Source organism: Oreochromis niloticus, linkage group LG10 (genome assembly GCF_001858045.2).
Source record: "Oreochromis niloticus isolate F11D_XX linkage group LG10, O_niloticus_UMD_NMBU, whole genome shotgun sequence".
In the NCBI taxonomy this organism is placed as follows: Eukaryota; Metazoa; Chordata; class Actinopteri; order Cichliformes; family Cichlidae; genus Oreochromis; species Oreochromis niloticus.
Window position 1 is genome coordinate 26606322 of NC_031975.2, and position 26665 is coordinate 26632986.

General features: G+C 41.6%; 2 protein-coding genes across 4 annotated transcripts in view; one reads left to right on the forward strand and one right to left on the reverse strand.

Annotated features, from left to right (window-relative positions):
- Nucleotides 1–8393: 8393 nt before the first annotated feature.
- On the reverse strand, nt 8394–25519 carry LOC102083076 (uncharacterized). Of its 2 annotated transcripts, XM_025910763.1 has the most exons (6): nt 25246–25519; nt 24415–24533; nt 19100–19148; nt 15692–15768; nt 11312–11403; nt 8394–11254 (listed from the first exon to the last, which is right to left on the reverse strand). In XM_025910763.1, the coding sequence occupies exons 1-6, from the start codon at nt 25254–25256 to the stop codon at nt 10748–10750; spliced, it is 855 nt and encodes a 284-aa protein (XP_025766548.1). In that variant the 5' UTR covers nt 25257–25519; the 3' UTR covers nt 8394–10747. The 2 variants fall into 2 exon arrangements, with proteins under 2 accessions (XP_025766548.1, XP_005458314.1); XM_005458257.4 differs by having other exon boundaries at nt 8394–11403; nt 25246–25481.
- Nucleotides 25520–26138: 619 nt separating this feature from the next.
- The window catches only part of rabep1 (rabaptin, RAB GTPase binding effector protein 1), a 48429-nt gene continuing 47902 nt past the window's right edge, over nt 26139–26665 (forward strand). For both annotated transcript variants that reach the window (XM_005458256.4, XM_003453448.5), the window contains exon 1: nt 26139–26299. In XM_005458256.4, the coding sequence (XP_005458313.1) occupies nt 26254–26299 (46 nt within the window). In that variant the 5' untranslated portion in view covers nt 26139–26253. The remainder of the gene's footprint in view (nt 26300–26665) is intronic.

Below are 26665 nucleotides of genomic sequence, written 5' to 3' on the forward strand. Positions count from 1 at the left end.
CTGGGCTCTGGGGATGCCAGTCAATGCAGAAAAATAGAGTCGATGCCACTCAGAAGCTTTCCAGATCCACGGTAGATCAAAATCTGACAGTACTTTTCCGTATTCATAATTCCATCAATTCTGACGAGATGTCCAACAGCACTGTCTGAAATCCAGCCCCAAACCTTGACAGAGCCTCTTCCTTGTTTTCCAGATGTTTTCCAGTAGTTTAGGTCTGTTAGCCATGACAAAACAGGAGAAATTACAATAAAATTGAAGAGCCACAGCTGAACCCAGCACCCCTGACAGCTACGGCGGTTGGCTGCCATTCTTTGCATGGTGAGTTTCACTTTCTTCCTTTTGGATAAAGTTTTGTGGTCCCAAAGTAGAGAACAACAAACCTTAAATAGAGTTTTGTTCCAGCAGCGATCAGTCAAATAAACAAATCATAGCTGTGCAGCATAATGCTATGTGGCCTCTCTATTATTTTATTTATTTATGTGTTTTCAGTCTATTGTATCATGTTTATCTTACTGAAAATATGTGTGTGTGTAGATGGATGACCCTCTGCTGCAGACCAAATCTACCTTTGTGTTCAACTAAAGACACCTGAACCTGAAATCAAAGCATGCAATGTTACAGAAACATACATTTCTAACCCCCACACATATATCACTACTATGCATGGAAATATATGGTAATCAGTCACTTAAAAATATGGAAAGTTGTGGACTGCCCTTTATTGTTAATGATTTCTAAGAAACTCACAGCCAACACAGGCACTCCAGTAATAGAGAAAAGAACTGAAACACGAGCACACACAGCTGGCTCATAATCGTCAAGCTCTCCTGCATGGATGCACTGATTATGATCCTTCTGAGAGAAACAATAACTGCTTTCTGTCTGTGGCTGCCTTGTCTTCGACACATTTTCTTAAAGCCACAAAGAAAAAAGCGCATGAGCTTTGTCCACTGAAACCAAAGTTTATGCGTAAAACCGCTGTTTGGCAACAAATGGCGCAACAGTCAGCAAAAGTGGTGACGCTAAGCTTGCTGCAGCCAACTGTAATGTCAGAAAGCAAAGTGAAACCAAACCAAACTCATTTCCTGACTCATCAAAATCAAAGTGCTGTCAGAGTGGTCAAACTGAGGGCTTTTCTGGGGGGAGGAATACATCAAAATTGCATAAAATGCAAAGAATAAGACAGTGAATAAGAACTTAGCGAAAAGAAAACTGCATTTAAACCTGTTGTTTGAAGTACTGTGTCAAAATAAAAGCACTCATGACTGCTGCTGGCATTTTATGACTTGTGATATTTAATCAAAATAAAAATGCTTACTGATCAGAGTTCATGTAGCATGTTGCAGAGGTATCTGGGTGACATTAAACCACTTAACCACAATAATAGTCCAGTGTACCCAAACTATGAATCATGCCCCTCCAATGAGCCACAAGAGGAATCTGAGGGGTCCTAATATGCAAGAAAGAAGAAAATATAGAAAAAAATACATAAATTCAGTTAACTGTGTGATCATTTATAAAGGTTCTCATATAAAAAAAAACATAAAGCCTAGTTGATGTTAATAAGTTAGTAAGCTAATTACCTTCAACTGACCAAGTCCTTTATAATTCCAGCCAAGTAACTTTGTCACTGGAGTCTCATCACAGAGCTTTAGAAGTGTGTTCAGACCAAACATGAAGAACAGTTTGATTACAGGCACCCTGGAGGCTGAAAACGCCGCATCAAGATGAACAGAATCGACTTTCTGGCATTTTCTTACTTGGATTATTGAGCACGCATCATAACATTGGACTTCTATATTCTTCGCATAAAAGTCTGCTTGGCTCAGAATAATAAAAATTTCACCATCAAAGGCTGTATGTGTATTTTCATGTGCCTTCAGGTTGTTTGTGGCCGTAGAGTTGCTTCCATGCAGACACTGCACTAATGCGCACCTACTTCTGTGGGACCTGCAGCTGTAAACAGGTATAATTGTGCTTTGTGCTGGTGGGAAAGAGAGCAGGTGACATTTGCTCTGAGCCTTACGTTCATTCATTTTTATGGTGAAATTTTATATCATTTGGATCCAAGGGGAACTTTTGTGCAGATGCAAGAAGTATAACACCTGCAAAAGTCTGTTAAAAGACAAGAGTGGACTTAAATCTGCAGCGAGCAAATACTTCAAAAATCTCAACTTTGACAACAAAAAAAAATTAGCTCATCACTGTGTTGCAAAGGCCTGTAAGATGCCTGCTAAATTCTTTGATTCTGCTTTACTTTTCATCTACATAGAGACAGAACATAAAAGGAGAGGGGTTGGAGAAGAGCGAGCAAACTCATCAGACCTCTTATTAAATCCTGAGAATATGTTACAGTTCCTTGAGTCCAGCTAAGGTTGCTTCACCTGCTGACAAACACATGTGGGTTCTAAAAAGACTTCAGGGACAGATTTTGCTTTGTGTCTGGCATGAACTGAACATAATACATCATCGCAAGAACAGACAGGAAAACTGTCTGCAGGAGGAAACTCATTGCAATTAGTTTTATAATCAATGATGATTATAAATGTTGAGGTCTGGGTGTCACGGTTTGCGGGTGCAAGCAAAACAAAACAGGTGCACGAGACAGCAATAAACAAAACACGAGTCCCAAAACCAAAAGAAAAGAAACACCCCAGAGCACAAGAAAACAAAAGTCCAAAGCAGAACAGCTCAGGGGGCCGGCCGTGAGGACGGCAACGTGGAAACAGTTCAGGGGGTCGGCCAGGGGGCCGACAGCACCGGAGCCCAAACAGTTCAGGAGGCCGGCCGTGCGGAAGGCAGCGGCGGCCACGTGGAAGTAGTTCAGGGGGTCGGCCAGGGGGCCGACAGCACCGGAGCCCAAACAGTTCAGGAGGCCGGCCGTGCGGAAGGCAGCGGCGGCCACGTGGAAGCAGTTCAGGGGGCCGACCGTGAGGACGGCAATGGCGTCGTCGTAGGCGAACGAGGTGATGGAGCTGGTCCGGAGGCCGACTGTGCGGAAGGCAACGGTGGCGACTCAGGCGAAGGGAGTCTGGGGGCCGCCCACGACGGTGATGGCGCCTGGCCAGTGGCCTGGAAAGTGGCCGGTTAGCTGAAGGCGAAGACACGGAGGCTGGACCAGACGGGGCTGAAGACACGGAGGCTGGACCAGACGACGCTGAAGACTCTGAGGCTGGACCAGACGACGCTGAAGACTCGGAGGCTGGACCAGACGACGCTGAAGATTCGGAGGCTGCTGCAGGCGAGGGTGAAGACCCGGAGGCTGCAGCAGGCGTAGCTGATGAGGCTGCAGCTGGCGTGGACCAAGAGGCTGCAGGTGACGGCGTGGAAGCCGGAGACGGAGGCGCTGCAGGCGACGACGTAGACGGTGAGGCTGCAGCTGGCGGCGGCGTGGAAGACGGAGACGGAGGCGCTGCAGCTGGCGGCGGCGGCGTGGGAGCCGGAGACGGAGGCGCTGCAGCTGGCGGCGGCGGCGTGGGAGCCGGAGACGGAGGCGCTGCAGCTGGCGGCGGCGGCGTGGGAGCCGGAGGCGGAGGCGCTGCAGCTGGCGGCGGCGGCGTGGGAGCCGGAGGCGCTGCAGGCTGGACGGGTCCCTTGGATCCTCCAGCGAAGACTGACGACGAAAACCGGAGCGGTCCCTCGGACCCTCCAGCGGAGACACGAGACGAAGGCCGGAGCGGTCCCTCGGACCCTCCAGCGGAGACATGAGACGAAGGCCGGAGCGGTCCCTCAGACCCTCCAGCAGAAGCCATGACCAAGCCAGCAGTCATGGAGGCCACTAGTTGACACAGTGGCGACTGACAATGCACTGAGCACTGGCTCTGCCCAGGCAACGCTGACATGAAGTGGTTCCCAGGGGGCTGCTCAATCCTCAGGGGTCCAGAATCGGCTGGGGACCAAGACCCAGCCTCTGGGGAAGCCCTGGAGTGGCTAACTGTGCCAACGGCGGCTAAACCCTGAAAAGTACACTGCGTAGACATAAAGCCTTCTCCCTGCATGGAGTGAACGGGTGACTCTGGTAATACTGGAACCTGAACTGCAAGTAACGGTGACACTGGAGGCACTGGGGCCTGGACTACAGGCGGCACTGGGGCCTGGACTACAGGCGGCACTGGGGCCTGGACTACAGGCGGCACTGGGGGTGAAGCTGGGAGCACTGGAGGCGGCACTGGGGGTGAAGCTGGGAGCACTGGAGGCGGCACTGGGGGTGAAGCTGGGAGCACTGGAGGCGGCACTGGGGGTGACACTGGAGGCGGCACTGGGGGTGAAGCTGGGAGCACTGGAGGCGGCACTGGGGGTGAAGCTGGGAGCACTGGAGGCGGCACTGGGGGTGAAGCTGGGAGCACTGGAGGCTGCACTGGGGGTGAAGCTGGGAGCACTGGAGGCGGCACTGGGGGTGAAGCTGGGAGCACTGGAGGCTGCACTGGGGGTGAAGCTGGGAGCACTGGAGGCTGCACTGGGGTGAAGCTGGGAGCACTGGAGGCTGCACTGGGGGTGAAGCTGGGAGCACTGGAGGCTGCACTGGGGGTGAAGCTGGGAGCACTGGAGGCTGCACTGAGGGTGAAGCTGGGAGCGCTGGAGGCTGCACTGAGGGTGAAGCTGGGAGCGCTGGAGGCTGCACTGAGGGTGAAGCTGGGAGCACTGGAGGCGGCTGCGGGGCAGCTAACTGAGCTGAGAGCGGCTGCGGGGCAGCTAACTGAGCTACTGGAGGCTGGGGAGGAGTGGTGGAGCGAGGCTGGGACGAGGAGGTGGGAAGTTTGTGTAGCTCCGAACTTGGAAGTCCCAAAAACAAAGCAAAGAATTGCAGCGGAGTAAGCCCAGCGTCTTCCACCACATAATCCTTCTTTCGCCGCTGCTTGCTCCTCCTGCAGGGCCTGACTTCTGAAAGCAGCGGTGGAGTGACACCAGAAAACTGAGCTGAGAGCGGCTGCTGAGCAGGCGATGAGCTGCTCACATAATCATCTGCCGCACAGAAGACAGCCCCAGAATGAACAGTCACACAGTCCGAAAAAGAGTCCTCACTCACCACAGCCGGCGAATTAAAAGTTTGAATGTCCGGCTGTGGGGTGGTGCGCCGGCGGCGCGATCGACATTTCCTCCCCGCCGACGGCTCCGACGGGCCAGGCAAGATCACATCCGGCGAGTCGGGCAGCGAGGCAGGAGTGGCAGAGAGCAGGTGAGGTGTGTGCTGAAGGAAGGCCTGAATGGTCGGAGAGAGCGAGCCAAACAGCCACGGAAGACCAGAGAAGAGCCGCTGTAGGCGTGTTTCCAAAGCGCGACGAAGCTCCTCCGGGGGATGTTCCAACCACAGGCTGAGAAGATTCTCAACGGAGAAAATGATGTCATCCCTTAGCTCCTCCGAAGGGTCGCAAGCTGCTGGGTCCATGCTGGCTGGTTCGTGCTGTCACGGTTTGCGGGTGCAAGCCGATGTGGGAATTATTTAGGACCAGAAGCAGCAGCTCAGGTGCAGGTGAATATTTATTGACAGGAGTGCAAATCAACAGAAATGGCAGGTGACATGAACAGGAAAACCTAAACTGGGTAAAACTAACAAAACAAACCAGAAACGAAGATGCAGGGAGGTCCGGGGAAATCACACATGGAGAGACGCAGGGAGACCGAGGGGAAACAACACAGACGAACCAGCAACGAGGACGAGGTAACACACACTATAAATATACACGCCAGGAATCAGGGGAAGGGAAACAGGAGGGGAACACACCTGGAAGACATCACAACTGACGAGGCAGGGGAAAACGTAAACAGAACACACTGACATAAGACACAGACCTTCACAATAAAACAGGAACTACACATACAAAGACACACACTGGCCGAACAGAGTAAACACTAAACAGAGGAAGAACAGAACCAAAAATCACACTAAATAGAAAAACACAAAACGCTGGGTCAAACGGACCCAGGATCATGACACTGGGCTTTTCCATGCCAATCCATGACTGGTAGTGTTTCATTGTATGTTTTGCGTTCCAGGTATGTTTTTACTGCTTTGACAGTGTGTTTGGAACTGTTGCCATGCAGTAATATAAAGTCTTTTGCAATTCGATGCTGGCTCAAAATTATTTGATGCTCATTTTTGACAAGATCTCCATCACCAGTGGTTGAATGGAATGACAGAGCCTCCACCGTGCTTTACAGAAGGCTGTAGACACTCACTGTTGTAGTTCTCTCCTGACCTCCTCTGTACTTACTGATGATGTTTTTAACCAAATATTTCAAAATTGGGCTCAAGACTTCTGCATAATGTGTTTTCTTTTGCCTTAATCACTGCACCATCTTGTGGAACAAACTGGTATTACTTGAAAGTACAGCTTGGCTTTAGCTCACCTTCAGTGAATGTCTCTCAACACGGTGCAAAGATATTTTGGACGTGCAGCCACAGATGTCGTTTGTTCACAGTCTGTTGAGAGCTTTAGTTAAATTTGCAAAGTTTCAAACTGCTTTAAGCACAGACCGTGGATGGAGAGATGAACTACGTCTTCGCTGAGATGACTAGACTCTCATTGTGTCCCCTGTTCCTGTGCTTGGTACAGAAAATAGCCAAATTGTGTAACAGTGGCTTGTTTTGCACCCCAAATCACACAAACACTGAAGTAATCATGGCACACATCACTGATTTTAAGTGCTAAAAATCTGAGCTTGAACAAAAGTTGTGTGCAAATTATTCATTTAAATAAACAGGAAAACAAAATGGGGCAAAAAGCTACGAAACAAAGTAAACTTCCACCTTGTGCTACATTCCTTTAAAATGATGTAAAGCCATGCTGTTTCCAGGTCCTGACCTCTGGCTTTCACACTTCCCTCCTGCTGATCCTGATTTTCATGTCATTAGCTGAGGTCTGAGTCCTGCAGCCAGTGGATGCTCTCCAGGGCCTCTATAAGCTGACTGAAGCTACACTTCAGGGACCTTGGGCGTTTTTTCTATTGGTTGTCAGAGTATCAGCGTTTTTGAGTGTGTGCTGCTAGCCTTAGCTTTGCTTGCCTGGTTTTTGTTTGGCTCCTTATGTTTCTGGCTAGCTTGATTTTCGTTGTTAACCTGATTGATTTGTCCTTTTTTGCCTTCTGTTACTGTAACCCGGGGAAGTTTGGAGGGAATTGAGGTGTAGGCTTGTAATCTTTCTGTTAATCAGTTGTTATTTTAAGTTAGACTCATTTCATTTGTTGTGTTGGCCTTGATTCTGCCTGAAGTTAACTTATTCTTCGTTTTGTTAACATCTTGGCAATAAAGCTTTTCAAACTAGATGTCCCCCCATCTAGTTTTATGTTACTTCCCTCAGTCCTACATCTTTTTGGGCTTGTAAGGAAATGATATTTACAGTGCTAAGCCAAACCTCCCCACAGGGGGCAGTGTGGCTACAGGAGGAGAGGCATACACCAGAATGTCTACAGACTTTCTCCAGTGCTCAGCAGGCATTAGTTATGCAAAAGTCTGGCTTAAAGGGAAGCTGTATGCACAGTATGACACCATCTGTAAAAGTAACTGTAATTAAACTTACAGTTTCATTTTGATCACTGCGTTGATTATGTGTCTGTTACTTTCAAGTTATTTTGTTGATGTCAGTTAAAATGCCACCACTGCTGCTGTTTCCCTATGCTGTATAACTCTAAACCAACAAACTGGTCACTAAAATATATTTCATAAAATAGCTCAGTATTGTGATCTATTTCATGTTCAAGTGAGTATTTAAAGCAGCAAACCACAGCGTGTGTGTAACAGTGTGGCTTACCATTTTGGTTATTTTTAATAGTTTTTTGATAAACTGGAGCTTCGTAGCACAAAAAAATGAGAAAAAAATCAGGCTTTAAATAGACAATTATAAACTGTTTAAAATAGGTTAAAACATGTTTAAAATAGACATATTCAGTCACTATTAGATTGCCATATATTTGTCCATTATAAGAAATATACAGAGCATAATAAAACGAATGGTAAAATTATCATAGAATAATAAGTCGTGAAGTATTTTAGTATGTTACATGACTCTAAAGTGACAAAATGATCAAATTATAACAGTGAAAGGCTTTTCCGTTATATAGACAATTACCCACAATTCTACTCACTGAAAAGGCTCAGTCATTACAGATCATATCGAATATAACAATGAGTCCATTTTGTACATTTTAGTCATTCTGTTTTAGAAAGGAGGATTACTCAGGGCATTGGACAGGTTTGTTAGTCAATGAGGGTTCAGTGTAAAAGTTAGAGCCACAGCTTGCTCGGTCGTCACATCCAGTTTCAAAACAGCAAGATTACAAAGGCAAAAACACCTGAGATTTCATAACGGGCCTTGATAAACAGACCCCACACAGAAGGTGGTTGAGACCACAAAGTTTTTAAAGGAGTGTTTATAAAGCAGTTCTTGAGGCAGGAATGTGTGCAAAAAAGTGACATTTATTAACAAAAATCTTAATAACAAATGACAACGAAATAAAGACAAAAGGCAACCTCGGAGCAATCTACCACCTCCTCTCATTGTCTCTCCAGCCTCACCTGCATCCTCTTGCCACCTGCACAGGTAAAGAAGGTGGTAACTTCCTAACCTGCGATGAGTCACCCAAAATATAAATACACATAAGGTTATAATCCTGGTTCCTGCTGACATACAGCTTAAATATGTGGGACTCTAAGCAGTCCTGTGAGATACTGAGTACATCTTTACTGCTTCCATATGAATCAAATGGTAAATGGACTTATACAGCACTTTTCTACTGTAACCGGGCACTCAAAGTGCTTTTTTGCTACCTCTTTCACCCAATCACACACAAGCTTTTTCTATACCCGAGCACCTCCTCTAACATTCACGCACGCACTCAAATCCCAATGGATGTATCAGGGGAAACTCCAGGTTCAGTATCTTACCCATGCTGAGCCATTCTTCAGTTAATAGACAGCCAAGAGTGTGACCACCTCTACAAAAGCAGACGATTTGGCAGTTTGTTGGTCTGGAGCATTCAGATATGTGTTAACATTATGCCATGATATTCCCAGACGTAAATGTCCCTGGAAATTCAGCCAGGGTCACACGGTGCAATGCTCAATGAAACTGCAAAATTCCCAGTGCCAGATCTCGGGCGACAGATAGTATGTTAAATGTTGAAGTTCATGACAGTACAGTTAGAAAAAGACTGAACAAGTATGGTTTGTTCAGAAAGTTGCCAGAAGAAAGTCTCTTCTGTCTAAAATGAACATGGTGGCTTGGATTAGGGTTGCAAAGTTGCAAGAACGATGTCCTTGCAAATGTAAGGACATTGTGCAAAGTACATCTGGCAAAAACCAACACACTATAGTAACTGTGATGCACGGTGGTGGAGGGGTGATGATTTGGGCTTGTTTCACAGTCACAGGACACCTTTTAGTCTCCCATGAACTCCTCTGTATACCAAAGTATTTCCCAAAGTATTCTAGAGTCAAATGTGAGGCCATCTGTCCAGCAGTTAAAGCGTGACCCAAATTCGCTGACTCAGCAGAACAATGATCCCAAGCACAGCAGCAAATCTACAACATCATGGTGAATAAAAGAAAAGAATTAAAGTGCAGACCTCAGCCTGACTAAAATGCTGTGGCGCATCCTCAAGAGAGCTGTACGTAAACGAAAGACGTGAAGCAAAGTTTTTTTACAACCATGACAAAGTCATACAAAAAACAATTACTCTGAGTTATTGCTGCTGAATGTGGATAAGCTACTGAACCACAAATCAATCCTTAGTTTTTCGCAGGACCGTATAGATACTGTGCATCCACATAACCAACCACTGTAATCACTGCCCCTGTGCCCCACTCACTCACTGCTCAGGATGTGATCATGCAAACATGTCATCACTGCCTGCTGATTCCCCCATTTATTAACCAGTCAAACGGACCAACTCATATACAGAAGTAAACAAACTCATCATATGATCTATAGTCAGACTCCTCACTGATAATGTTTGGGATCTGGACAGGGGGAGACTCCCTTTACACTGATATTCAGTTTGGAAAAGAAGCAAAAAAACAAAAAAATTACATATTATTCTTCTATCAGTGCTCATGTGTATAAATAAATCAAACACATAAAGAAAGAAGAACATCTCGGGCTCTTGCAATTACAGACTTTCAGATTTCAAACAGGATCAAATTTGAAGCTCCAATATTTTTTTGTGTTTCTACAATTATTTTATATTCATACAACAAAAACCTTACTTTCACTGTTGATGTAGTTGGTTCAGCTCATTAAAAAAGTACCAAATCTCTCCAAACTGAGCATAACGAAAGCCTCCAGCAACAGTTAAACATATTCTGTTCTTTCTCAAAAAGCATGGGAATGATCTATACATGATATATGCAAAACCTTCATGTTTAAAACCAAAGATCTTGGTTTCTTCTGACATTTAAGTCAGAAGAAGACAAAGAAATATTGTTTGATTGCTTTCATGTGTAGTTTGCAAACCCAGATATCATCGTAATCTGGGACCCTGTGCAAGTCACTGCTTGTTAATGTATTCAGTAAAAAAAATTATTACAACATTCAGATGAAAAACAGAAGTTTTTGATATATTAAAAAGAATCAAACCTCTTAAAGATCAAACCAGTTGTCTCGACACCACTCGGCAGATTTCAGTGTCTTCAATTGTTTTCTATTTTTTATGAATGTTATTAAAAAAAATACAAAATGACAAGAGAAATCTGCAGTAAAGGTAATCTCTGCTCAGCAGAATTCAAAAGTGTCTCCATCTCGTTGTGTTGTGTTTATCCCACATCATCGTAGTCCTCCTCATCCTGTTCTTCACCCCCGATGTCATCATAGTCTTCCGTGGAGGTGTTGTCTCCTGCTTGATCTTCCCCGTCCACCTTTACATAGTCCGGCTGATTGTCCATGCTCTCCACATAGTCGTTCTCTTCAGCCAGGTTCTCATAGCTTTGGGCCTCCAAAACACTACCGTTCATGCTGTTGAAGACTGGAGGAGGAGGAAACTTTATGTCTCCCTCCATCTTGATGTAGTCAGCCTGGAGTTCTGTGCTCTCCTCGTAGTCGTGGATGCTTTCCTCGTGGTTGGTTAGATCCTGCTCACAGTTGCCATCCTCGTAGTCGTGGATGCTCTGGCTCTCCTCAGCCAGGTTCTCATAGCTTTGGGCCTCCAAAACACTACTGTTCATGCTGTTGAAGACTGGAGGAGGAGGAAACTTTATGTCTCCCTCCATCTTGATGTAGTCAGCCTGGAGTTCTGTGCTTTCCTCGTAGTCGTGGATGCTTTCCTCGTGGTTGGTTAGATCCTGCTCACAGTTGCCATCCTCGTAGTCATGGATGCTTTCCTCGTGGTTGCTTAGATCCTGCTCACAGTTGCCATCCTCGTAGTCGTGGATGCTCTGGCTCTCCTCAGCCAGGTTCTCGTAGCTTTGGGCTTCTGAAACAGCAAATTCCATATTTAAGGGTTAGACGATTGTTACAGTTAGACTTGGCACTTGGCATCAGTGGGGAGGAAGAACTCCCCTTTAACAGGAAGAGACCCTCAACAGAACCAGACTCAGGGAGGGGCAGTGAGCAGCAATGGGGGTGAGGGGAAAGAGAAGACAGAAAAGAAGAGCACAGAGAGACCAAAAACAAGGAAAGAAAGAGAATAAAAGTTACCCTGCAGTGATAGCAGAAGAAACACAATGGGGTGGAGAAGAGATGGTCGGTGCGTCGTGGCACATCTCCCAGCAGCCTGAGGCTATACCTAAGGCCCCAGTCACACTGTGAAAAATATGCTATTCCTCAGTGATTGCTGAGTGGTTGCTGGAGGTTGCTGACAGTTGCTGTAAAATTGTTAGTTACAGCCCTAGTCATGCAGGCCTAGACTGGACCGGTAAGTGACTCATTGGAAACTAGAGGTTACAAGGGGAAAAAGTGTGTTACCAAACCAGCTGATGAGTAGTTTCTGGAAGTTGCTAGGTGGAATTATTTTCAAAGAGTTATACAGTTGTGCACTGGAAACCTCCCACCAGCAGGCTGCCACAGTCACATGGAAGATCTGCCTGCAAATACGCACCAACTCCTCACCAAACAGAGTAAAATGTTGAAAAGCACCATGCATACTAAAAACAAAGACTATTAGCCTTCAAGGTAAATTGTGCATTATTGCTGCAGTAAATATAGCTACAACCTTCAGCAACCAACCACCAATCAGGAAATACATATTTTCCCCTAGCAACCAGAGGATGCCAACTGGTCTCCAGATTGAATATTTAGAAAACTTACAGTGTTGCTATGAAGTTTACACAAAAGGCAAATATTTATGTTGAATGTAAAAAAAACAAACAAAATGACCACGTAGTTGAATATTCAGGAGTTATCTCGGATCACACTCTTAGGTTTCAAAAGCACATCAAGAATATGAGCAAATAAACAAAAATACAAGCTGACTACTTTTGGACATATGAAAAACTCACTGAGGAAGCTACGTGGGTTTAATGTAATGAGGCTTTCTTATCTCTCATGCTGGCAAGTGAGAGACTTTTGAAACCATTTTGATAATTTGATAAAGAAGGCTTAAAGCAGGAAACTACAAAGGTCCTTGGACGTTGGGACTTGCAAACATGGACAGTATAACTGAGGCTTACGAGTCAGAAGGAAGGATTATTCAAGATGTGCTCAGTGGCCAACAATCACACATGTACGATTCCAGAATCAGATCGGATACCCAGGTGCAGCTGTTGTCCCCGCATCATCATTATTAATATTAGTCTAGGATCAACAATCCAATCGACCAATCATTATGTCAAAGCTTTGTAAAGTGGGGAAAATGTTGTTGTTGTTTTAATAATAAAAAATAAATAAATCGTTGTTTACATAGAACTTTCTGCTGGAGCAAACAGTAAGGATTTCAAGTGTTATTTTTATTCATTTATACATTATAATGAATATATTACAAAGTTTAGCTTGCTGTTAGCTTGCTTGTGATACCTTTCAATTGCATTAGCTAACTTCTTTGTTAATGCAAACTGAGTTCTCCAAACAGTTGACTAGTCTATGGCAGTGTTGATTCGGGACCAACATTTATTATAATAATGCAGGAAAACCACCAACACAAAGGTATCAGATCATACATAAAATCCAATTTCAACACTCCTTTAACAACCAATAACTGCCAGAGTGACTACATCCATCTTATCTACTACCTATGGTTTTATTTAGTGAAGCCCTTCTGGCTAAACATGAACAAAGCTGGGTAAAGTTACTGACAGCCTCAGCAAAACATTTGACTAATTTGTTTGGTTTTGTGGATAAAAAACAAAACTATGAGCTTCCATAGAATCCTCATAGAAGCTTGATTCCACCACTGGAAAAAAACAAGATAAAGACAAACATTTTTTGCCTCCCATAACATAAATTTTGGGTTTTAATCTTGAAATTTAGACTTACTAAACAAAATAACCTCAACTTCTGACTTGCTGATGCCAAAAAAGGACTTTTTCAGTGGTGGAAACAAGCTTGCATAAAACATTAACTAAGCTAGTAAAGTCTGTCTCGATGAATGCTTTATCATCAAGGTAAGGAAGCTCCACCAAGTTGATTCTGTTCATCTGAACGCAGCATCTTCAATCCCAGTACTATGGGCAGGAACATGGGTGCACCGTGGATTCCATAGTTTCGCTCAGTGTAGCTAACTTGTAAATGGAAAAAGTAGAAAATTATGTTATCCTTTCCTGGAACACCACTGAGCCATTAGTTCAGGTATGTGGACAACACCTGGCTGAAAACCAAACCTCAACACATATCAGAATTGACTGACTTCATTAACTTAGTGGACAAACATATCAAGTTGTCCAGGGTGGAGGAGGAGTAAGAAATGACAGGCTAGTTTTCTCAGACGGTGAGTTTTCCATCAGTAATGGGGGACAAGTCTGTGTGTACCATGAACCAACAACACTGATCAGTATTTAAGTTTTGAGTCTCATCATCTACTGGAGGACAAACTGCGTGTCATCAGGATGTTACAACATCATCTTCACAGACTTAGCAACCAGAAAAGCAGAAGGGTTCATCTTTCACCATCTTACAGTGTTGTGATTGCAGTCATTCCCTAACTCTCTGTGAATGGTACTGATGACCAATGATGAGCAAGTCATGAGCAACGGTGATGTCGACTGGCACATCAATCATAATGAAACTGACCTCACAGCCCATTGTTAGTCAAAGGTGTTAGTTTCGTTAATTGTGAAAAATTTTTACAAGGTTGGGGAAACCTGCAGTAAGCCAAGACTGAAGAAGTCACTCGGACGAGTGAGAAAACATTTCTTCTGCTGAAAACGCTGCATTCAGATCAACAGAATCAACGTTCTCGGCTTGTTTAAAGAGAAAACTCTCTGTTGACCACTCAGTTTTCTTCTTAAGTGCAATTCTTATTAATAGTAGTAATACTTTAATATTACTACTTGCAAAGTGCTGATGTCACATAAAAAATTAACATATCAAACTGGAAAAATTTAAACAAGAAAAAACCTATCTATTGTAGCGGGCTAGGGGGAGGGGCCGCTGGCCTGGTGACTTATGGGACTGTATACATGATGTTTATGTGTTCTAGGTTTTTGTGTTATACAACAGTTACAGGTATCTGGTGTTGATTTGCCATTTTTGTGTTAGTGTATAACATTTCTGCAGCTGTATGTGTTTTGTGTTTTATGTGGTTAGCACTGTGATTAACACGGCTGTTTCTGTGCACCACCTCTTGCTGCTGTTGTGGGTGAAGGGGCATTCCTAATAAACAGCTGTGCTCCCTGTAGCTTAGCATTACAGCTAAGGCAGGCATATTAAGTCAAAGTGGAAGTCTTTCTCTCCTCCTTGCCTGAGCTCGCCACACTATGGATGTTTGTCAGCTGTTGACTGGACTAAACATCTTGAGGTTATTACTTGTTTTGTGAAATTCACCAGTTTGACTTTACATTTCTGAAACTCATAAATGTTTTCTGTTATTCAATTCAGCTCAGTTCAATTTCACAGCAACAGCCGCCTGAAAGGGTTATCATGTTTGTATTCTAAGGTAAAGAGCCTACAGTTATTAGATGATCAACAATTAGATGGTCCCCAATCTAACCCTTTATCAAAAAAGAAAGTTTTAAGCCTAATTTTATAAGTAGCGTCTCTCAAATCCAAACTGGGAGCTGGTGTCTTGAAGGTGAAGGCTCTGCCTCCCATTCTACTTTTAATAAGTCTGAATTTAAAAATGAGAAGGAGCAGACTGCTGTGTATCCTTCCGCAGTTTGTGGTACAGTCACAATGTCGTCATCAAGCCAAAAATATTCTTCGTTTTGGTCTGACTTGTAAAATAAGCAGCACTTTCCTTGTTTTCATTAGTCCTTTATTTATTCAGGTAAAAATCTCATTGAGATTTAAAATCTCATTTCCAAGAGAGACCTGGCATCATGGCAACAAATCCTTAACAAAATAAACATCATAAAAACTTCTTAGTAAGTTTGAAACCTCAGCTTGGATCAGAATATGTGGAGCTGTCTTGGATCTGAATCTTGTGCATAAAACTGTCACTGCCATGTAAACTGGTGAACATGCGCTGCCCTTTAGCTTGTGGTTTATGGTCAAATGGCAGACTGGATGAGGCTTTAATTTCAATGATCTGAAAGTGAGAGATAGAAGCGCGGTTTTAAAAGAGGAGGGGCAATCTGTTGGAGCCACTGAGAGATATAATAAAGTCTTGCCTGCCATGAGAAACTGTGTCCGCGGAGGTAGAGGAGGAGTGCCCGTTTCAATGCTTCTCTCCTGGTATTTGTTGCTCCTGCAAATTTGCAGAGAAGAGAAAATGTCAAGTGAAAAAATCTACGTTAAAGAACATCTGCAATGTCTGAATCTGGATGTGAGCATGCTGTAGTGTAAAGTCTGCAGAGCTTACTTTGGTACAACAGACATGTTTAAGCTACATGGTCCCTTAAATATATAAGGAATAGATGGAAAATATGGGGAAACATAAATACATCATTTATTTAAATGAATAAAAAAATTGCCTCATAGCTTATTGATTATGATAATATTAATATTAATAATGTATATGAGATGACTTGTACAGACTGAAATGTGGCAAAAGAGAGAAAGCTGAGTAAATAACATAAAGAACTAGAATTTATAAATGAAACTCAAAACACAAAATGCCCAACACAGTCTGATGGTAGTTCATGAAGTCACATCTTTTAATTCCTGCTTTTGGACATGAACTTTCCACTGAACATGATTTTCCGTCTGTCTGTGGAAAAGCCAGCTGCTGCTGCTTTAAAAGATCCTTCACGATTTGTGGTACAGTTGCTGTTAAAGAGCCAATAGAATTCTTTGTTTTGGACTTATTTGTGAATTAACAGCACTTTTCTGGTTTGGCCCAAATCTGATTTGTATCCATGTGAACAAAATTATAGTTTTTTTTTCACTTGCACATATTTTGTAAGTTGGAGGGATAGGTAGTGGAGGAAGCCAATTTGCTGTGCACACTAGAGACTCAACTTTGAATCCTGCGTGTCACAGATTTTCATATTCATTTAATTTTTAAATCTATTATTAACTGAAAAAAAACTATCCATTTTTAAAGTTTAGCCATTAAAACTGCTGAGATTTAGGATATAACTACTTTTAACTTACTTATATAACCAACTTTCTTACCTTTGCCTATTAAACCTATTTGGTTAGGTTTGGAAAACAATCACTGTTTGGGTTAAAACACAATGCTTAACACAACAGTACTTTAAAAGCTCTGGTTCCTTGGTTTCTCTCATTTTCTTGGTTTGGATACATGACGCAGACTTGAATTATACTTCCTACTGAAATATATCAGTTACAAAGTCTTGCTGTCATTTTAAGTTTTGTGGTAAGAGCGAGCTGCTGGTTCAATGTAACATTTGGTCACAAGTTTGTGACATTATCACTGGTTACACTGCTGTAGTCGTGAAATAAACAGACCACACAGAGACTTTTCGGAAGCCTTGCAAAAGAAGTTTCCAAATAGTACAACATAAATGTCACATACTGTGTGTTATGCTAACACTACTATGTTGATCAATACGTGGAACTCCAACTAATGCACAGTACACAGTGTAATCGTTACACATCCTCTAGGGTGAAAATAACAAAGTTTTACTGTTTAGAGTAAAATGTCAATCATGTATATTAAATCGCTGTAATTTTCTGGATATTTATAATTGTTTTATTTGTATATATTACTGCTATTTCTTATATTTTGCAATTTAGTTCAGTCTGCTACTGTTCTTATTGTCTTGGAGCAGCTGTAACCACATAATTTCGTTGGGGTTTAATAAAGTATTCTGATTCTGACCTCTGCTTTTCTCCCTTTTCTCCTGCTCCTTGGCTCTATTTTCAGAAGGCAAAAAACTGCTTTCCATTTCTGTGCAGATGATATTCAGGTATATATGCCCGGAGAAAGAAAAATTACCACTCCATGCAAACACTAAATGATTGTCTTGAAAAAGTGAAAATAAGACACAGGTTTTGTCTTTTGGGCTCGGTGTCACTGGGGAATCCTTTCCTGTGGACATGGACCCTCTAGCACAGTATGCCCATTGTCACCAATTTGGGTTTTAAAATGGATAGGGATTTTAGATTTGACAATCAAGTCAGAGCAGTAGTGAAATCCAGCTTATTTCAGCTGAGGCAACTGGCCAAAACTCATCCTGTCAAAAGATAATTTCAGAACAGTAATCCATGCTTTTATTACAACTCAGCTGGATTACTGTAACTCATTGTACCTTGGTATTAGAGAGTCATCCTTGGCATGAAAAATTACAGGTAAGCATGGAAATCTGCTAGCAACCAAAACAATCACTGGGAGGTTTTTGGTTCAGTTCCATTTTTGCAATTGATTTCACCCAGTGACAGCCAGAAACCTCAAAGAACCACTGCCAACCAGTTGGAGAAGGGACACACTTCCCTAGCAACTGCTGACTGTATCATGTCTAGTATGATGGACAACTCTCAAGGATTGTTTGCATGTAAGCGCAATTGAAATCCATCAGTTACAAGCTCATGTTGACCACCCACCCCCCAATAAAAAAACCCCAAGAAATTCATCTCTATCTAACACTGGCATGCTTGGAAAATAACCAAACCACATATTTTTCTGCAACTTTGTAAAAATGTAACAGAACACCATAAATGTGACATATAAACTTTTAAAGTCTAAATGTGACATATTTTTGATGTTATTTTGTAGCCCTATGGTAGCTCCGCCCACCGCGACCCTAACAAGGATAAGAGGAAGAGATGGTATGGATGGTTCTGCAATGGGGAGCTGGTTACTTTTTGTATGTTACTGTTACGCTACATGAAAGGTTACGCAGATGTCAGAGAACAGGGAAAATGATTTTGATACTATACTCCCCCAGCCAAATTTTTTCATCCCCTTAAAAGGAAACAAAAAAACCTACATTTATAATGTATCATATTTTTATACTGGTTACATCCTGGATGTGTCAGAACATCACAGCCCACAGAATGAATGGTGGAAGTAGTTTAGCTAATACACTATTTTTAGCATGTTTGCTATATGTATTATCATATTTGCTTGTGATTTTTTATTCCAACCAATATTAAAACAGCTGTATTTCAGTAAGAACTCATGTCTGAAAGTTTGTTGTTGCTATAGACTGTATATATACTCTGTGTGGTTGTTACAAATGCAGCTTACAGTTAGCATTATAGCTAGCTATGCAGAGTCAATTTAAACACACAAAATATATCAATCCAATTTGTGCAAATAAAGTTGGTTTAAAATTAGTTTTGCTTGTTGAAAACACCATCAGCTGTGTTGGGAATTTCATGATTCAGCACTGAAGCACTTTTTCTGGTTAGTTTAGCTTAGCATTGCAAATGAAAATGTGAGAAATAGCTCCCAGTTTGATAAAAAAAAAAAACACTGCTTATTAATAAAAACAATAAACATAGAAGCGACATAGTCTTCTCACTGAAGCATAACTTAGGCAATAGCAATAAAAACAACAAGTCTGATTCTTTAAATGTAAACCTGCGCCTGTTTTTAGTACAGTACAATCCATTGTGTGCATTCACTGTTATATGATAAGTATACATTTATGCATTAGAGAAGGCATTACTCAGTTTTGAAGTTGAATTCCTTTTTTAAATGGTTGATTTTGTGTTTGCCTGTTGGGGAGAAAAAAAGAAAACACAGTTAATTCAAGGTCAATTAGGAAAAAAGATCAATATATTTGCACCAAAAGGCCATTTAAATTGATTTATTCACAGCTCAGCAAGAACAGATTTGGATTGTGTTGCTACAAACAAAGGAGAAAAATAAATGCAAATATGATATAAGAGTATTTGTAGGAAAATGCAGCTTAAATAGGATAAAATGAGAAAAAATGTACTTTTAAGTTATGTTTAAAGCATCTAAACAAAACATATTTAAATGCATAAATTAATAAACAATCAACTCTGCTGTTTTCAAACGCACAGTGTTCTTTTATCTCCACATGCTGTTACCTATGATTAGTGTTTGTGTTGCATTTTATTAGCTCTTTATACATGTGCATTCGCTAAACCAGCATGGAGCCCCGCTGTGTGGTGATGCAGCCCAGTTTCCCCACAGGGATCATTAAAGTTTCATCTAAGCTAATCAGATCCGGAGGGCACCCCCTAATAATAGTAATTCATACAGTTATAATAGTTTTTCTTCTGGCTTGCAACGAACCCCTTAAAATACTTTAGCTTCTATAGTGTGTCATGGTTTGGTTTCTCTTCCCTTTCCGGCTTAGGATTTGTGGTGAACACGTGCATGCGTTGGTTTAGCTGTGAGTTTTTAAAAAAAGAGGTAGTTGAATTAAAAATGAAACTGGTGTCTCAGGGTCATTTCAGTTTGCTCTAACTTGTTTTGAATCTAAGGGCATAGTAAATAAGTGGAATGAACCAATCCTGTGTGTCAGGTGTGCAGGTTCCTGTTTAATACTGCTGGTTTTCAACAGCTTGAAGGCCATCAAGTAAAAGAATATATGAAATGATTCATTAGCATTAGCTGGACCGCTTAGTGACACTGAACTTCGAAAACTGGATTTAGATACTCTGAAGCTACTTTCTCTGATTTCTTGGGGTCTTAGGCTTTGGAATTTAAACAATATTGCATTTTGACACCTAACAGCTTAGTTTCTTTTATAACAGTATACTGAAAATGAGACACACAGGGGGGAAAAGGGATAACACACCTGCAAAAGCAATCAGCATGGTCCAAACGGCAAGAAACATAACTGACACAGGAAACGAAACAACGCAAAACACAGGGACAAGAAACTCACAGCAGCCACAGAGGCAGAGGAACAGGTGCTATCAAAAATGAGACAATGAAACACAGAGGAAGCTTCTTTTTTCAGATGCTTCCTTAGAGGTCATGACCGCAGATCATCTGCCTCCATCTCACCCTATCCCTAACATCCTCACACCATGTCCTACTTCACTAAATCCATGAACCTCATCTGTGGGCTTCCTCGTTTACTCCTGCCTGGCAAACCTCACATCACAGCAGGTCATGTAAACCACCTCTTTCAATCTTGCTGATCACCTCATATTACAAATAAAAGACTAAATATCACTAGAAACCACACAGAACTAGAAAAAACAAAGAAACATCACTAGATTGTCTAGCTCTTTGACTACTGTCCATCTGTCCATTTCCCCAGCGTCAAGCCCCCTGACACTTGCTTTTAGTGGAGCTATATAAAACATTTCATACACTCTAGTGGTTTCTGTTTTTTTTTTTTTTTTTATTTCTGTATGTTTGTGGTTTCATCATTTCTTTTTTGCAAATCATTTTGTAACGTCTCCTTTCCTGCCTATGCTTAGTTCGTCCTGACTGTATGTGAATATATAGTCTTGTCCTTCCCCTTAGTTTTTGTTACAGGGAGGGCTTGTTGGTTTCTGCTTGTACGTTTTTTGTACTTTGTGTTAGACTTTTCAGCCTGAATAAAGGTTTGCTGTTATTTTTGGAAGGTCCTGCCTTTGGATCACTCACCTCACAACTGATGCAATGCATTTCCAATTCCAAAGTCTCAACACTGCCCTCGTGTTCTGTCTGATTCTGGTGAGTCAAGCCTGAAGATGCGTGGCTTCAACTCTTAACTTCCACAAATCTGACCACAGCTTTCTCTGGAAGGAACTAGGTTTTTCTGAACTGTCAGATTATGGTACACCGGGTGTTTATTCATAAAGCCTAAAAATCCCAGACTTGCTTTACAGTCTGTACAGTACATGAGTCATGACCTGGATAAAGAAAAACCTTCCTTTACTGAGAAGCAACTTTATGAATGTCTCTGACATGCAGACAGGCACACAACATGACCTAATGTACAGAGTGTACATTTCAAACTCATTTTATTCTCACCCACAGGAGATGGTTGCGATGCCAGAGCTTCAGAAGTGGATTTTTATTTTTATTTTTTTTTTAAAACAACCCAGTCAAAAAACAACAACAAAAAAACAGTCAAATAAAAGACCAAACCATGAGTGACTAAAAGCAACTAAAAAGAGGAAGGTGATTCAAAATGGCCAGTTGTTGAGCAGATTCTTATGTGGAAGGAAGATTATTCCTAAGTCCACGATGAATAACAGTAAATCCCAGGTCACTGAGAGAGGTTGTTGGGCTGATAACCTGTTACCTGAGGGCATAATACCTCTGTAGACCGTACAATACCACCACAGGACAAACACAGTTTAAAAATACCTGTGCATTTTTATCACTCCCATTAGTGTATTTTAGTGTATACACAAACTATACATAGTACAGTATTTTGACTTTGTTTGCATCACTTTTCTATTTGTATTTTACTTTTTTCCATATATTCCTGTAGTGTGTATATGTTTCTCCTGTTTGTTACAGTTGGTGTGGAGCACCCAAAATTTTGTTGTATGTGTACAAGACAGTGAAGGGCTCTTCTAAGGGCTTTTCCTTCGTTTAAAAGATAAATAATAACATTTTGAAATCTATTTAAACATTCACAGGTAGCCAGAGCAGCAGAACTCAAATGAGAGTGATGTGCTGTTTTCTTTGCACAAGTTAAGAATCGAGCAGCTGCGTATTGGTCAAAGTTCCTCATCACAGACAAAATTTGCTACAGTGTCAGTTTTATCAGACTTTCGTTTATTTGTTTGGGCAGTGAGAGTGATGTAATATGAGGTATTTACTTATGTGTAATAAACAGGAAACAGAGCCGCAAAATGCAAAACTGCTCGTTTCTATTTATTAACATAATAATTTCATAATAATATTTCAGGGTAACAATCACACACGTTTATTAACAGGTTATTAATGTGCTATTAAATAGAAGCAGACTGTTTTGCATTTTGCAGCTCTGTTTCGTGCTTATTACACAGAAACTACTGAAGGTAATTGAGTGGTAATAACTTAGAAATTACCAAATTATTACATTCTTGTTACTTCCTTGTTACCTTACTATTACCACTTTATTACCGAGCTGTATTATTATCCAATTCTGCATAATATTACTCTAACCAGTGTTGCTACCATGATATTATTTGGATATTACGTGGTTATTACTTTGGTAATTGCATAGTAATAACTTAGAAATTACCACATTATTACCCTCTAGTTTCCCCCTTGTTACCCTACTATTACCCCTTCATTACCGAGCTGTAATAGAAAGTGCTGCCAAAAACACATTTAAAGTATCAGGAAAAAAAATTAGTTTGTACGCATTATTATACAGGGATTCCTCTAACTCCATACTTTTTTTATTTTTGAACTAGAGTAACTTTGCATCACTCAGAGCTCAAAATAGTCTCATTCTGACCAGTCTTACAGTCCCTTAGTTATTTCCTCTGTTTAAATAAGGCATTTTAACTCTTCTCGCTTTAAGACATCTTTCTTCTGATTGGCTGCCCCTCTTAAACAGAAAGCATTGCTGTAGAGCTATGTGCCTTAGATGACCATATTAGGATGCATTATATGGACAAAAGTACAGGGCTACCTACACGTTACACCTACAGGAGATGTTCAGCCATGGACACCCCCATGCCATGAAGCTCTCGGGACACTCTGAGGAGGCTGCATCAGCAGGGCGTTGGTGACTTTTAGACAGCACACGCCTCAGCACTCAGTGACCACTCTATAAATTTATGTGGTCTGCCACTTTGTGGCTGCGTTGCTGAGGCTCTTAGATGGTGTCATACTTGCAATGATAAGACCTACAACTGATCATGCAGGGAAGAAATTTCACAGGCTGACATGTTGCAATGATGGCATCTTGTACTGTATCAGTCTTGAATTCAGTAAGCGCCATGTAACGTGTTTCCTCTCACTGTCATCACATAGCACCTTAAGACCAGAAAGTGAGTTTAGCTCACAGAAACAATTTCAATTGCAAACAAGCAATCAATTTTGTGCTAAGTTTATATGTGTGTGTGTGTGTGTGTGTGTGTGTGTGTGACAGAAAGTAAGAAAACGCACAGCAGGACCCCTTTAGTTAAAAACATCTTTAGAAAACACTTTCTGTTTTGTTCTGGCTTAATCCAAATCACAAACTGAACTAAGCTCTAAGGTTGCTGAATGGACATATTTTAATAGCACTTTTTGTGCAGATAAAATTACTGGAAATGACACAAGTTCTTGTTTCCCAACCTTGCTTTGCTTCTAGGATTTTTCTCTTTTTCAGTTTAAAAAAAAATATTTTTAGTAGATGATGCCATGTGTGAACATCCAGACTCGGGAGCAGAGTTAAGGCCACCACAGATTAGAGCCTCTCAAGCGATTTAACACTGCAGAATGATGGGGTTCTGCACATGCTCACATCTGGAATTAGATCTTTCTACTTGTGACAAGGACAAATTTTAAAAGCACATGCATCATTTTTAAGTGTTAACTTAAGGGGTTTATCAGCAATTTTAAAAGAATAACAAGAAATCGTTTAAGTTATTTTAACACCTGTAAAAAAAATCTTAACATACATAGCATAAAATAGCAGTCATGCCTAAAAAAAGCAAATACGAATAACAAAAATACTGGACTATTTGGCTACAGGGTGTACACAGGGTGTACACAGTGTATACGAAAAAAAGGCACTGGTTCCTGAACCACGCAAGCAGTTTCAGTCTGTCCACAGCTTAAAAAAGCTGTCTGACAGTTCACACAACCCAATGGACAAATACCTGCCCTGAAATAAACTTTTCTACACAAACTTACAGGAAAACACCTTCACGCACTCTCTAAAGCTCCCAAACACTTGTTGCATAATGTTTTGACATTTCGCTTATCAGGTTTTCAATTTAACATTTCTGCTATAAGAAGGGGAAGAGAATAAATCTGTGTGAGAACAGGAAAAAAGCGGTAAAAATGTATGTTGTTGATGTGCAGATGAAGGCTTGTTCAGTATTTAGTGGCAGGTGCGCTGCAGAGATTCAAACCTACCTTTTCTTGATACGCACTTGCAGATGAAAAGGAAGATGATGCTGATCACCACAGACACGAAAACCATGCCAACGACCACCCATAACCATAGGTACTTGCGGATAAACGGCATGATCACACTGTTTGAAGGATTTAAAAAAGAAACAAAAAAGTCTGAACACTTCACCACGAGAAGCACATCTGAGCCGCTGCTTTTCAGTATACACAGAGCTGTAGATCGGAAAGAAGGCCATTCAACCACTTCCTCTTTTTTTTCTGCGTTGACTAAGTCCTGGGGTTATTTTTGTATTAAGATTAGCATTCTGAGAATTAAACAGGCATCTCAATAACCTCCGGGGACTCTTCTGAGCCTCCTGCACTGCCAACCATCAAAACGTCTCAGTTTTTGTTCTCACTTCAGACAACCTCAGCCAAAGTATCTGAGCTACTTAAAGCTGAAAGAGAAGGTCAGCTTTAAAGTGAATTGTTTACTCCAGCTGGACGGATGTATTTATGTGCCTTTATCGCTGTGAGCAGAATGATATAAATACTTGTTCCCCAGTTTATCTTCATGCCCGGAATCCTCTCTATGCAGCCGCTTCCTGCCAACTCCCAGTTACAAATACTGCTGATTCAGAATACAGCCATGCAAGATAAAGTGATATTTGGACATGAAAGCACATAACAGTTTACTGTCTGCTTTGACACGTGACACCTTTCACTGCAGTTAGACCTGATAACCACTTTTTACTTATTATCTCTACTTATGGATGAGAATAGAATGACTTTTATCACAAAAAAGTGTTATTTCAATACATGTCAACTTCCAAATACTCCAAATAAGTGCCTTACCTTTCTTCCATATCTCTGGTTAAAGAAGGACGGCAGTTTCAGTAAACAGAAGGTGAAAGCGGATGGTGTCTAGATATGACAGGACTCATCATGTGCTGGATCTTTGCATGCCATCGTCTAATTTTCTTACCTAACCAAAGAAACTTGAAGGCTGAGACTGGATTACCCCCACCCCCTGTCATGCTCCAGTGACCAAATCATGTGGGTGTTTGTGTGAGGCTATAAGAAGAGTCAGACACGCATGACAAATTTACACATCTGTGTTAATACTTCAGTTGGAGAAAATTGTTTTTGTTTTATGTATTTGGCCGGAATAGAAATTTCATCACAGATTTTTGTTATTTTAAAGAGTTTCAAATTCATATTTTTAATACATGTTCCTTAAACTACAAGAAAATAATTCCAATGTCAGCACTGAACACTGGACTCTTGTGTAGGTCTCTCATATTTTCAGTTCCTCTTACAAATCATGACTTTACAGCAGTTTATCACAGTGTAATCTTTAGGGAGGTGTTTTCCTGTGCAGCTGCACATTCACAATAATTGTGATTTATATCACCTGTTGATAAATATTTCTTTCGTTTTCTGTTAAGAATTAATTGTTGAAAGCGAGATTTAGTTTGGGAGGAAAAATCAAGTCATTTTATTTTAAAAAGGTGACACCGGAATTGGGAAACTAACGCTGTTTAGTTATAGGATATTAACTCTATGCCTTCAAAATATTAGCACAAAACTGCTAAGTGGTGGACAGATATAAAAGTAACTTTCGAAATGAGTAGATATATGATTATTTTGTCTTGTATTTATTCCTATGTTGGTTTTCATTACGACTAAACGCGGGCGTTTTGGAGCGTTCACAAGTGTGGATTTTATTTTGAAAGTCAAACCAGAAGTCGCACTCTTTCGTCGCTAGCTTGACACTAGTTGTGATGTTAGCTTGTTTTCTTGGACGCTCCTAGCTCTGATCCCACCGCCCTGCTAATTGTCTTACGCCCCCCTCAGGAAACCATGGCCTCGGAGGCCTCGGGATCCCCTCAGTCGTCCCAACATGACGGTAAATTTCTTGTGTTTTTGGCGGTTTGTGGTGGGTGTGTTGAGGGGCTGGGAGCAGCGAAGCCAGCGACGGCCTCTGCATCACTGACAACATTAGCTAGTTAGCATCAATGCGACGTGTCACTGCCTCATGCTGGGCATTTAACACTGCGCAGTGGTTCACAAATTTGTGGCAACTTACTGAAGCTCTGTATAGCTGAACATGAGGTGTATGTGTGACATATCCAAGCTAACGTGGTTGTCTCTTTAGTAACGCTACACCTAGCTGGTTAGCTCCTAGCTCTGGCTAGTCTGACTAATTTGATCTAAAGGTCGGCTCTGGCCTCTGGCAGTCCGGCCCTCCACTGACAGGGTCAGTCATATGGGT

Coding starts and splice junctions, on each gene's coding strand:
- LOC102083076 (XM_005458257.4), bottom strand. Junction 19,149..24,414: donor CAAGTGCGTATCAAGAAAAG/GTAGGTTTGAAT, acceptor TCTCCCCAACAG/GCAAACACAAAATCAACCAT. Junction 15,769..19,099: donor GAATTCAACTTCAAAACTGA/GTAATGCCTTCT, acceptor GCAAATTTGCAG/GAGCAACAAATACCAGGAGA.